The sequence below is a fragment of the Ranitomeya imitator genome, chromosome 9 (genome assembly GCF_032444005.1).
Source record: "Ranitomeya imitator isolate aRanImi1 chromosome 9, aRanImi1.pri, whole genome shotgun sequence".
NCBI classification, from domain to species: Eukaryota; Metazoa; Chordata; class Amphibia; order Anura; family Dendrobatidae; genus Ranitomeya; species Ranitomeya imitator.
In genome coordinates this window covers 5,600,110-5,611,709 of record NC_091290.1, presented here as the reverse complement: position 1 = coordinate 5,611,709, position 11,600 = coordinate 5,600,110, and the positions used below count along the sequence as shown (strand labels likewise).

General features: G+C 55.8%; 1 protein-coding gene across 1 annotated transcript; it reads right to left on the bottom strand.

Moving 5' to 3' along the window:
- Positions 1 to 257: 257 nt before the first annotated feature.
- Positions 258 to 10,008, bottom strand: AKIP1 (A-kinase interacting protein 1). Its single transcript, XM_069738478.1, has 5 exons — positions 9,744 to 10,008; positions 5,856 to 6,032; positions 2,513 to 2,590; positions 1,378 to 1,494; positions 258 to 1,231 (listed from the first exon to the last, which is right to left on the bottom strand). Exons 1-5 carry the CDS (start codon positions 9,786 to 9,788, stop codon positions 1,055 to 1,057), a joined length of 594 nt encoding a protein of 197 aa, XP_069594579.1. The 5' UTR covers positions 9,789 to 10,008; the 3' UTR covers positions 258 to 1,054.
- Between the last annotated feature and the right edge of the window lie 1,592 nt (positions 10,009 to 11,600).

Sequence of the window (11,600 nt, the reverse complement as noted above, 5' to 3'; positions counted from 1 at the left end):
TACCGGCCATTGCCTGCAGGAGTCATCCAGGCAACACTACTTCCCCGTCCAATGGCTGTCCTCCGCACCCCAGGATTGCACATCTCTATAGCATCTGCTCATAGGTCCACCGCCGCTTACTTCCATGATGGAGGCGGGATTCGCGCTGATGCACTACATTACCCAGCATCCTCCAGTATTGTTCTCAGGCCAGACAGTTTCTTTCGCCTTTGCACAGGCTAAGCACCTGCTACATCGCAATGCAGGTGAATGTGGTAGCAAATATCGCAACTTCGGCAAGGAAGGTGGAATCCAGTCGCTGAGCAGGTTGCAACGCACCACCAGTCCCCTGTATTCTGCTGCGACGTAGCACGGCACAGAGCGATCTGTGGTTGCTCATCCTTCCAGCGACGTGACAGTCGACCACCCAACAGGACGCCATGCAGTGCTATAGCCGTGTCCTCTTCTCTGTGCAGGAGAGCTGCAGACCTTCCAGACAGGGCCACGGTGATGCCACAAGGAGTTTCTGGATTTTATGTGTACGACTTTCCAGGCCCGGATCGTCCCTTTGATAATGATTTGCTCATGTTGTCCTACCCTTGTGCCAGACTCAGGACCGGATGGACGAGCTTCTGTGCAGATAAATAAAAAGAGGAAAATCTTTATTAAAATAATTTATACCAAACGATTTAAAATAAAGACCGGAAATCAGAAGGTGCCTGCTGCCCCCTGAGGATACTACACTGAAAGTCACCAATTCAGTTCATAGGACGCCATCCGGCATCTCACGTCATCATGGCGACCTTTGTGCATGAATTCATTTTAATGGCATCTAAAAATCCAGGACACTTATGTGCGTCCTCGCAGAGAGAATCCAGTTGCATTGCTGTTGTCCCAGAGATATAAAGTGCAGCTACCCATGACCATGACTGTACACGATTGTTCACACACAGGTTTTCTGCCACCATGTTCCAGGGACGTCAGACGATGTGGTCTCTGGTATTTAATGATTGTACAAATCGCTGGGTGAATAGATTTAAAGGGCCGGTCGTCTTACACAGACTCCCACCACAGACTACACAGTGAAGGTGAGATCCACGCTCTGCCCGGGGGTGATGTTCAGCAGGTGAGTTTGCTTCTGGTAGTTGGGGGAAGAGGCAGAGATGCTGTATGTTCCAGGAGCGACTTCAATGGAAACGTCCCGGGTGTCCTGCAATGTCTCAGGAGACCGAAAGGGGCCAGCGGCCGAGCTCTGCAGAGTATAAACACAAGATGTACGGAGAAACCATCATCCAAACTGGTATGTAAATGTCACAACCAGGGAAGATCCCTATAATCTGACACGACACAGTGCGTGACCAGACTGCACGTACGATCACCACCGGCTGCACCACTCACCGATGCCGGAGGAGGAGGCTTCCCGGGTGCTCGCTGGCGTCTCCTGCAGTGAAATCTGCAGACGTGCTGCACTTCGCTCCTGCTCATCTCCGGGGCTGGGATACAGCTGTGATACCTCTAGGAGAGGAGATATATTGTAATATCCATGTACCGCGGTCAGGATTCATACGTCTCATCTGCTCTACACCTCACCGCGAGTGTGCATCGTTTATGGCTGCCCACAGGCCCGGGACACAGCCCATCCTAGGACGGGACACAGCCCATCCTATGGGGCCGGGCGCGGTCGGGGGTTTATCCCATGAATCCTTTTGTATCTGGGGGAAAGTATCAGGCAACATATAATAACACTAGATATAAGCGACTGATGGGAAGATGTCACCTCCGGCCCTCTGGGGTCATTATGAGACACTGCCGCCGGCCCACATACCTAGATGACATGCTGCAGGTAAAGGCAGGCGATATAGGGGGTTTACTACAGACTGCGATAATCCTGTGATGTGTGGGGGTATCACTGCTGAAATCAGACCAAAAATAGGGCAATAAATTTAAGAATAAAATACCTTTATTGGTGAGGGTAATAAAAGAGGAGCCAGCAAGAGTTAAAATGCGAAACATGATTAAACAGAGGTAAAAATATATTAAAAATCCTTACATTTATTGTCCTTTTTCTGCTTTTTTGTACCCCAAGTTCGGGTTCTCTCTTTTGGTCTCCACATACAGCAGATATATACCGTCATGGGACTCATTATAGAGATCGGATTTATTCTTTAGACTATTTTATGTGATATATATCTATTTGCTGTGTTCAGTATGTGTATGAAATCAGTGTCAGAAATCCCGAGTACAAGTGCGGCTGCAGGAAGAATAATGCCTCCGATGCCATGTACTGAAGGGTAAAAGGACGGCACACATCAGGGTGCCGGGCGGGGGCAGTTTTATCTTATTATATGGAAGGATTAGACACTTCACAGCAGCAGGCGCTGACCCGTCACCTGACACTACGGTGGCACCGAACTTGTGCCGTAGAGCACAGACCAATGTATAATACTAGAGGAGAATGTGCCGCCACGTTCCTTCACAGAGCACCGTAATACTGTACAATTACACAAAGCCTGAAACCGCCACCTGCCGGTACCTCACACTGCTCCGTCGTCTGGCGCATGAAGAGGGACAACGTGCTGAACGCCTCTTCTAAGCTCGCGGGACACTCCACCTGCACAAGGAGATAAAGCAGAAGCTGAACACCAAGCGGACACATCATAAGGGTCTGAGCTCAGGGGCCCCGACCTCACGAATACCAAGAATGTGGGTGACAGTGCCCCATTTATGGTCCCCACTGATCTCCTCAGTTTGTCGGTGTGGCGGTTGAAGGGGCCGTGGATTATTCGGTGTGGCGGTAGAAGGGGCCGTGAATTAATCGGTGTGGCGGTAGAAGGGGCCGTGGATTAGTCGGTGAAGTGGCTGTGGATCAGTCGGTGAAGTGGCTGTGGATCAGTCGGTGTTGCGGTAGAAGGGGCCGTGGATTAGTCGGTGAAGTGGCTGTGGATCAGTCGGTGTGGCGGTAGAAGGGGCCGTGGATTAGTCGGTGTGGCGGTAGAAGGGGCCGTGGATCAGTCGGTGTGGCAGTAAAAGGGGCCGTGGATTAGTCGGTGAAGGGGCCGTGGATTAGTCGGTGTGGCGGTAGAAGGGGCCGTGGATTAATCGGTGAAGTGGCTGTGGATCAGTCGGTGTGGCAGTAGAAGGGGCCGTGGATTAGTCGGTGAAGGGGCCGTGGATTAGTCGGTGTGGCAGTAGAAGGGGCCATGGATTATTTGGTGTGGCGGTAGAAGGGGCTGTGTATTAGTCGGTGTGGCAGGAGAAGGGGCTGTGGATTAGTCGGTGTGGCAGGAGAAGGGGCTGTGGATTAGTCGGTGTGGCAGGAGAAGGGGCTGTGGATTAGTCGGTGTGGCAGGAGAAGGGGCTGTGGATTAGTCGGTGTGGAGGTAGAAGGGGCTGTATTAGTCGGTGTGGCAGGAGAAGGGGCTGTGGATTAGTCGGTGTGGCAGGAGAAGGGGCTGTGGATTAGTCGGTGTGGCAGGAGAAGGGGCTGTGGATTAGTCGGTGTGGCAGTAGAAGGGGCCGTGGATTATTTGGTGTGACGGTAGGAGGGGCCGTGAATTAGCCAGTGTGGCAGTAGAAGGGGCCGTGGATTATTTGGTGTGGCAGTAGAAGGGGCCATGGATTATTTGGTGTAGCAGTAGAAGGGGCCATGGATTAGTTGGTGTGGCGGTAGAAGGGGCTGTGGATTAGTCGGTGTGGCAGGACAAGGGGCTGTGTATTAGTCGGTGTGGCAGGAGAAGGGGCTGTGGATTAGTCGGTGTGGCAGGAGAAGGGGCTGTGGATTAGTCGGTGTGGAGGTAGAAGGGGCTGTGGATTAGTCGGTGTGGAGGTAGAAGGGGCTGTGGATTAGTCGGTGTGGCAGGAGAAGGGGCTGTGGATTAGTCGGTGTGGCAGGAGAAGGGGCTGTGGATTAGTCGGTGTGGCAGGAGAAGGGGCTGTGGATTAGTCGGTGAAGTGGCTGTGGATCAGTCGGTGTGGCGGTAGAAGGGGCCGTAGTTTAGTCGGTGATGGGGCTGTGGATTAGTCGGTGTGGCAGTAGATGGGACCGCTGATTAGTTAGCGCGGTGGTAGAAAGAGCTGTGGATTAGCTGGTGTGGCAGTAGAAGGGGCTGTGGATTAGTCGGTGTGGCGGTAGAAGGGGCCGTGGATTAGTCGGTGAAGTGGCTGTGGATCAGTCGGTGTGGCGGTAGAAGGGGCCGTAGTTTAGTCGGTGATGGGGCCGTGGATTAGTCGGTGTGGCAATAGAAGGGGCCGTGGATTAGTCGGTGTGGCAGTAGAAGGGGCCATGGATTATTTGGTGTGGCAGTAGAAGGGGCCGTGGATTATTTGGTGTGGCGGGAGAAGGGGCTGTGGATTAGTCGGTGTGGCAGGAGAAGGGGCTGTGGATTAGTCGGTGTGGCAGGAGAAGGGGCTGTGTATTAGTCGGTGTGGCAGGAGAAGGGGCTGTGGATTAGTCAGTGTGGAGGTAGAAGGGGCTGTGGATTAGTCGGTGTGGCAGAAGGGGCTGTGGATTAGTCGGTGTGGAGGTAGAAGGGGCTGTGTATTAGTCGGTGCGGCAGGAGAAGGGGCTGTGGATTAGTCAGTGTGGCAGGAGAAGGGGCTGTGGATTAGTCGGTGTGGCAGGAGAAGGGGCTGTGGATTAGTCGGTGTGGAGGTAGAAGGGGCTGTGGATTAGTCGGTGTGGCAGGACAAGGGGCTGTGGATTAGTCGGTGTGGAGGTAGAAGGGGCTGTGTATTAGTCGGTGTGGAGGTAGAAGGGGCTGTGGATTAGTCGGTGTGGAGGTAGAAGGGGCTGTGGATTAGTCGGTGTGGCAGGAGAAGGGGCTGTGGATTAGTCGGTGTGGAGGTAGAAGGGGCTGTGTATTAGTCGGTGTGGAGGTAGAAGGGGCTGTGGATTAGTCGGTGTGGCAGGAGAAGGGGCTGTGGATTAGTCAGTGTGGCAGGAGAAGGGGCTGTGGATTAGTCGGTGTGGCAGGAGAAGGGGCTGTGGATTAGTCAGTGTGGCAGGAGAAGGGGCTGTGGATTAGTCGGTGTGGCAGGAGAAGGGGCTGTGGATTAGTCGGTGAGGCAGGAGAAGGGGCTGTGGATTAGTCGGTGTGGCAGGAGAAGGGGCTGTGGATTAGTCGGTGTGGCAGGAGAAGAGGCTGTGGATTAGTCGGTGTGGCAGAAGGGGCTGTGGATTAGTCGGTGTGGCAGAAGGGGCTGTGGATTAGTCGGTGTGGCAGGAGAAGGGGATGTGGATTAGTCGGTGTGGAGGTAGAAGGGGCTGTGGATTAGTCAGTGTGGCAGGAGAAGGGGCTGTGGATTAGTTGGTGTGGCGGTAGAAGGGGCCGTGGATTAGTCGGTGAAGTGGCTGTGGATCAGTCGGTGTGGCAGGAGAAGGGGCTGTGGATTAGTCGGTGTGGAGGTAGAAGGGGCTGTGGATTAGCTGGTGTGGCAGTAGAAGGAGCCTTAGATTATTTGGTGTGGCAGTAGAAGGGGCCGTGATTAGTTAGCGCGGCGGTAGGAGGGGCCGTGGATTAGCTGGTGTGGCGGTAGGAGGGGCCGTGGATTAGCTGGTGTGGCGGTAGGAGGGGCCGTGGATTAGCTGGTGTGGCGGTAGGAGGGGCCGTGGATTAGCTGGTGTGGCGGTAGGAGGGGCCGTGGATTAGCTGGTGTGGCGGTAGGAGGGGCCGTGGATTAGCTGGTGTGGCGGTAGGAGGGGCCGTGGATTAGCTGGTGTGGCAGTGGAAGGGGCTGTGATTAGTTAGTGCGGCGGTAGGATGGGCCTTGGATTATTTGCTGTGGCGGTAGGAGGAGCCGCGGATTAGTTGGTGTGGTGGCAGGTGACTACACAGTTGTCCAGTATTTCCGTGGAAGGTGAGGAGCCCGGCACTGACCTCTGGACTCTCCGCACTGTGCCGTATCCTTGGCCTGTGGCCGCTGTGTGTACGTACAGACCACCAGTCAACATCCCTGCGTCTCGCCCGCTCCAGCACCTCTCGCCCCATTACAGACGTTCTCCGCAGAGAATCCTCCATGCTCTCCTCTGATGGGAGGACGGTGACAGCAGCGACCTGAAGACACAGAAAACACCAGTTTGAGGTTCCGCATCTGGCGGTTGAGGCTCCGCATGTGATGTCTGAGGCTACTTCATGTAGTGGCTGAGGCTCCGCATGTTATGTCTGAGGTTACTTCATGTGGCGGATGAGGCTCCGCATGTGATGTATGAGGCTCTGCACTTGGTCGTTGAGGCTCCGCACGTGATGTCTGAGGCTACTTCATGTGGCGGATGAGCCTCTGCCGTGACGTCCGAGGCTACTTCATGCAGTGACTGAGGCTCCGCATGTGATGTCTGAGGTTCCGTACGTGGCACCTGAGGCCCTGCATGTGATGTCTTAGGCTCTGCACCTGATGTCTGAGGCTACTTCATGCGGTGACAGAGGCTCCGCACCTGATGTTGGCTGAGGCTCTGCGCGTGATGTCTGAAGCTACTTCATATGATGTCAGGCTCCGCACCTGATGTCGGCTGAGGCTCCGCACGTGAAGACTGAGGCTCCGCACCTGGCATTGGCTGAGGCTCCGCACCTGACGTCTGAGGCTACTTCATATGACGTCTGTGGCTCCGCACCTGACGTCTGAGGCTCCGCACCTGACGTCTGAGGCTCCGCACCTGACGTCTGAGGCTCCGCACCTGACGTCTGAGGCTCCGCACCTGACGTCTGAGGCTCCGCACCTGACGTCTGAGGCTCCGCACCTGACGTCTGAGGCTCCGCACCTGACGTCTGAGGCTCCGCACCTGACGTCTGAGGCTCCGCACCTGACGTCTGAGGCTCCGCACCTGACGTCTGAGGCTACTTCATATGATGTCTGAGGCTCCGCACCTGGCGTCTGAGGCTACTTCATATGATGTCTGAGGCTCCGCACCTGGCGTCTGAGGCTACTTCATATGGCGTCTGAGGCTCCGCACCTGACGTCTGAGGCTACTTCATATGACGTCTGTGGCTCCGCACCTGACGTCTGTGGCTCCGCACCTGACGTCTGAGGCTCCGCACCTGACGTCTGAGGCTCCGCACCTGACGTCTGAGGCTCCGCACCTGACGTCTGAGGCTCCGCACCTGACGTCTGAGGCTCCGCACCTGACGTCTGAGGCTCCGCACCTGACGTCTGAGGCTCCGCACCTGACGTCTGAGGCTCCGCACCTGACGTCTGAGGCTCCGCACCTGACGTCTGAGGCTCCGCACCTGACGTCTGAGGCTCCGCACCTGACGTCTGAGGCTCCGCACCTGACGTCTGAGGCTCCGCACCTGACGTCTGAGGCTCCGCACCTGACGTCTGAGGCTCCGCACCTGACGTCTGAGGCTCCGCACCTGACGTCTGAGGCTCCGCACCTGACGTCTGAGGCTACTTCATATGATGTCTGAGGCTCCGCACCTGGCGTCTGAGGCTACTTCATATGGCGTCTGAGGCTCCGCACCTGGCGTCTGAGGCTACTTCATATGGCGTCTGAGGCTCCGCACCTGGCGTCTGAGGCTACTTCATATGACGTCTGAGGCTCCGCACCTGACGTCTGAGGCTACTTCATATGACGTCTGAGGCTCCGCACCTGACGTCTGAGGCTACTTCATATGACGTCTGAGGCTCCGCACCTGACGTCTGAGGCTACTTCATATGACGTCTGAGGCTCCGCACCTGACGTCTGAGGCTACTTCATATGACGTCTGAGGCTCCGCACCTGACGTCTGAGGCCACTTCATATGACGTCTGAGGCTCCGCACCTGACGTCTGAGGCTACTTCATATGACGTCTGAGGCTCCGCACCTGACGTCTGAGGCTACTTCATATGACGTCTGAGGCTCCGCACCTGACGTCTGAGGCTACTTCATATGACGTCTGAGGCTCCGCACCTGACGTCTGAGGCTACTTCATATGACGTCTGAGGCTCCGCACCTGACGTCTGAGGCTACTTCATATGACGTCTGAGGCTACTTCATATGACATCTGAGGCTCCGCACCTGACGTCTGAGGCTACGCACCTGAAGTCTGAGGCTACTTCATATGACGTGAGGCTCCGCACCTGGCGTCTGAGGCTCCGCACCTGACGTCTGAGGCTCCGCACCTGACGTCTGAGGCTACTTCATATGACGTCTGAGGCTCCGCACCTGGCGTCTGAGGCTACTTCATATGACGTCTGAGGCTCCGCACCTGGCGTCTGAGGCTACTTCATATGACGTCTGAGGCTCCGCACCTGACGTCTGAGGCTACTTCATATGACGTCTGAGGCTCCGCACCTGACGTCTGAGGCTACTTCATATGACGTCTGAGGCTCCGCACCTGACGTCTGAGGCTACTTCATATGACGTCTGAGGCTCCGCACCTGACGTCTGAGGCTACTTCATATGACGTCTGAGGCTCCGCACCTGGCGTCTGAGGCTACTTCATATGACGTCTGAGGCTCCGCACCTGACGTCTGAGGCTACTTCATATGACGTCTGAGGCTCCGCACCTGACGTCTGAGGCTCCGCACCTGGCGTCTAAGGCTCCGCACCTGACGTCTGAGGCTACTTCATATGACGTCTGAGGCTCCGCACCTGACGTCTGAGGCTACTTCATATGACGTTTGAGGCTCCGCACCTGACGTCTGAGGCTACTTCATATGACGTCTGAGGCTCCGCACCTGGCGTCTGAGGCTACTTCATATGACGTCTGAGGCTCCGCACCTGGCGTCTGAGGCTACTTCATATGATGTCAGGCTCCGCACCTGACGTCTGAGGCTCCGCACGTGAAGACTGAGGCTCCGCACCTGACGTCTGAGGCTCCGCACCGGACGTCTGAGGCTCCGCACCGGACGTCTGAGGCTCCGCACGTGAAGACTGAGGCTCCGCACCGACGTCTGAGGCTCCGCACCGACGTCTGAGGCTCCGCACCTGACGTCTGAGGCTACTTCATATGACGTCTGAGGCTCCGCACCTGGCGTCTGAGGCTACTTCATATGACGTCTGAGGCTCCGCACCTGGCGTCTGAGGCTACTTCATATGTCAGGCTCCGCACCTGACGTCTGAGGCTCCGCACGTGAAGACTGAGGCTCCGCACCTGACGTCTGAGGCTCCGCACCGGACGTCTGAGGCTCCGCACCGGACGTCTGAGGCTCCGCACGTGAAGACTGAGGCTCCGCACCGACGTCTGAGGCTCCGCACCTGACGTCTGAGGCTCCGCACGTGAAGACTGAGGCTCCGCACCTGACGTCTGAGGCTCCGCACGTGAAGACTGAGGCTCCGCACTGACGTCTGAGGCTCCGCACCTGACGTCTGAGGCTCCGCACCTGGCGTCTGAGGCTCCGCACCTGGCGTCTGAGGCTCCGCACCTGACGTCTGAGGCTCCGCACCTGACGTCTGAGGCTCCGCACGTGAAGACTGAGGCTCCGCACCTGACGTCTGAGGCTCCGCACGTGAAGACTGAGGCTCCGCACCGACGTCTGAGGCTCCGCACCTGACGTCTGAGGCTCCGCACCTGGCGTCTGAGGCTCCGCACCTGACGTCTGAGGCTCCGCACCTGACGTCTGAGGCTCCGCACCTGACGTCTGAGGCTCCGCACCTGACGTCTGAGGCTCCGCACCTGACGTCTGAGGCTCCGCACCTGGCGTCTGATGCTGCCGTTTCCGGATTTCTCGCCGTTCCGCTTTCTTTGCGCCTTCTCTTCTTCTTCCTATATGAGAATCTATAGGAAAAGCCATAAACGAACCGAACACCGGCAGCAGAAAGGCACAGACCCAGCACACACATCCTTACCACAGACGTGTATGGCGCATTAACCTCTTGTTGACGCCCGCGCATGTGCAGCCATCATGTCATGGTGAGGGAGCAGCGAAAAACATCCAAAGGTAACAAGGCGACCAGAGAGAGACAGAACCGCGATATTCCCCCCAAAAAAGGCGCGAAATGGTGAAAGATCAGCGGCGGAAACCGACCCGGGACCGGCACACGTCACGTGACACAACCAGGAGCGGAGCGGGGCCCAAAGCCCACGTCACCCTGTGGACGTCTTCTGCGCGGTGACGTCACCACTGCGTCCAGGCAGGCTTCACTCTGCGCGGCGCCGGCGCACTGACTGCTGGGAGAGGATCAGCTGTTACACGTACAGTGACCGAGGCTGCGCCAGTGCCGCGCTGCATGCCGGGATCTGTAGTTCGAATTCGGTGACTGAAGAAAGAAAAGGCGGGAATAATATATTAGTGCTGAGGTGATGAGGGAAGAGGAGTGAGGCGAGGAGTGCAGGGTCCAGTGATGGTGACCAGTAATGATACATACATGCCATGTGTGTGAGTATATAATAGCCTCCTCCTCACAGACGTATGGGGCAGATTTACCTCAGACCTCACCGGTTACCTCAGGGTTGGAGCCGCATTGAGGCCTCTGGTTTTATGCATTTTTCTTTGTGTAATGTTCACATTGTGGTTTTCTGCCTTTTATTGAGACTATATAGAATGGCGCCGGCGACCCGAGAACAGACGAGTCCCGTTATTCCAGATGGCCGCTCCGTAGACCCCAGGCTGTCGTGTAATATGGGCTGCATCAGGCTTAGGCCCCTTTCACACAGCAGTTTTTTGCCATCAGTTGCAATCTGTCAAAGTTTTTTTTTTTTTTTTTTTAAAAACCAGATCCGGCGACTGATGCTTCCGGATCCATATTTTTCTCATAGACTTGTATTAGCGACGGATGGCCTCACGTTTCATCCTTCGTTTGCCGCATCCTTCAAAAATTGTCTGGCGGCCGGAGCCAACTGACAAAGTATTGTTTTTTGTGTACGTTGAAAAAACGGACAGCGACGGATCCGTCATCGTCAGTCGTTTGCTCGAATGGAAGCCTATGGGCGACGGATTCCTTTTTTTTAACTGAACATGCTTCGATTTATTTAGATAGTCGAAAAATGAATCCATCGCATCAGTTTTTCACAATCTGCGACAGATCCGTCGAGCCAACAGATTGTGATTGACGGCAAAAAACTGATGTGTGAAAGGGGCCTTACATCTTATCGCTTCTTAAAGGAAACCTGTCACCCCCAAAATCGATGGTGAGGTAAGCCCACCATCATCAGGGGCTTCTCTCCAGCATTCTGTAATGCATTCTGTAATGCTGTAGATAAGCCCCCGATGTATCCTGAAAGAGGAGAAAAAGAGGTTAGATTATACTCACCCAGGGGCGGTCCTGTTCTGGTCCGATGGGTGTCGTGGTCCGGGGCCTCCCATCTTGTTACGATGACGTCCTCTTCTTGTCTTCCTGCCGCGGCTCCGGTACTGATCTGTCCTGATGAGGAGCAAAGTACTGCAGTGCGCAGGCGCCAGGAAAGGTCAGAAAGGCCGAGCTCCTGCGCACTGCAGTACTTTGCTCTGCCCTCAACTAGACAGATCAGTACCGGAGCCGCGGCAGGAAGACAAGAAGAGGACGTCATCGTAAAGATGGGAGGCCCCGGACTGGACCGTGACACCCATCGTATCGGACCGCCCCTGGGTGAGTATAATATAACCTCTTTTTCTCATCGTTCAGGATACATCGGGGGCTTATCTACAGCATTACAGAATGCATTACAGAGTGCTGTAGATGAGCGACTGATGCCGGTGAGCTTACCTCACCATCGATTTTGGGGTT

Excerpts from the sequence above, each read along its gene's own strand:
- AKIP1 (XM_069738478.1), bottom strand. The coding sequence starts at position 9,788 with ATGCGCGGGCGTCAACAAGAGGTTAATGCGCCATACACGTCTGTG. Across the intron at positions 2,591-5,855 it reads ACAGTGCGGAGAGTCCAGAG|GTGGAGTGTCCCGCGAGCTT; the intron begins GTCAGTGCCGGG and ends CTCCTTGTGCAG. Across the intron at positions 1,232-1,377 it reads AGCCTCCTCCTCCGGCATCG|AGCTCGGCCGCTGGCCCCTT; the intron begins GTGAGTGGTGCA and ends TATACTCTGCAG.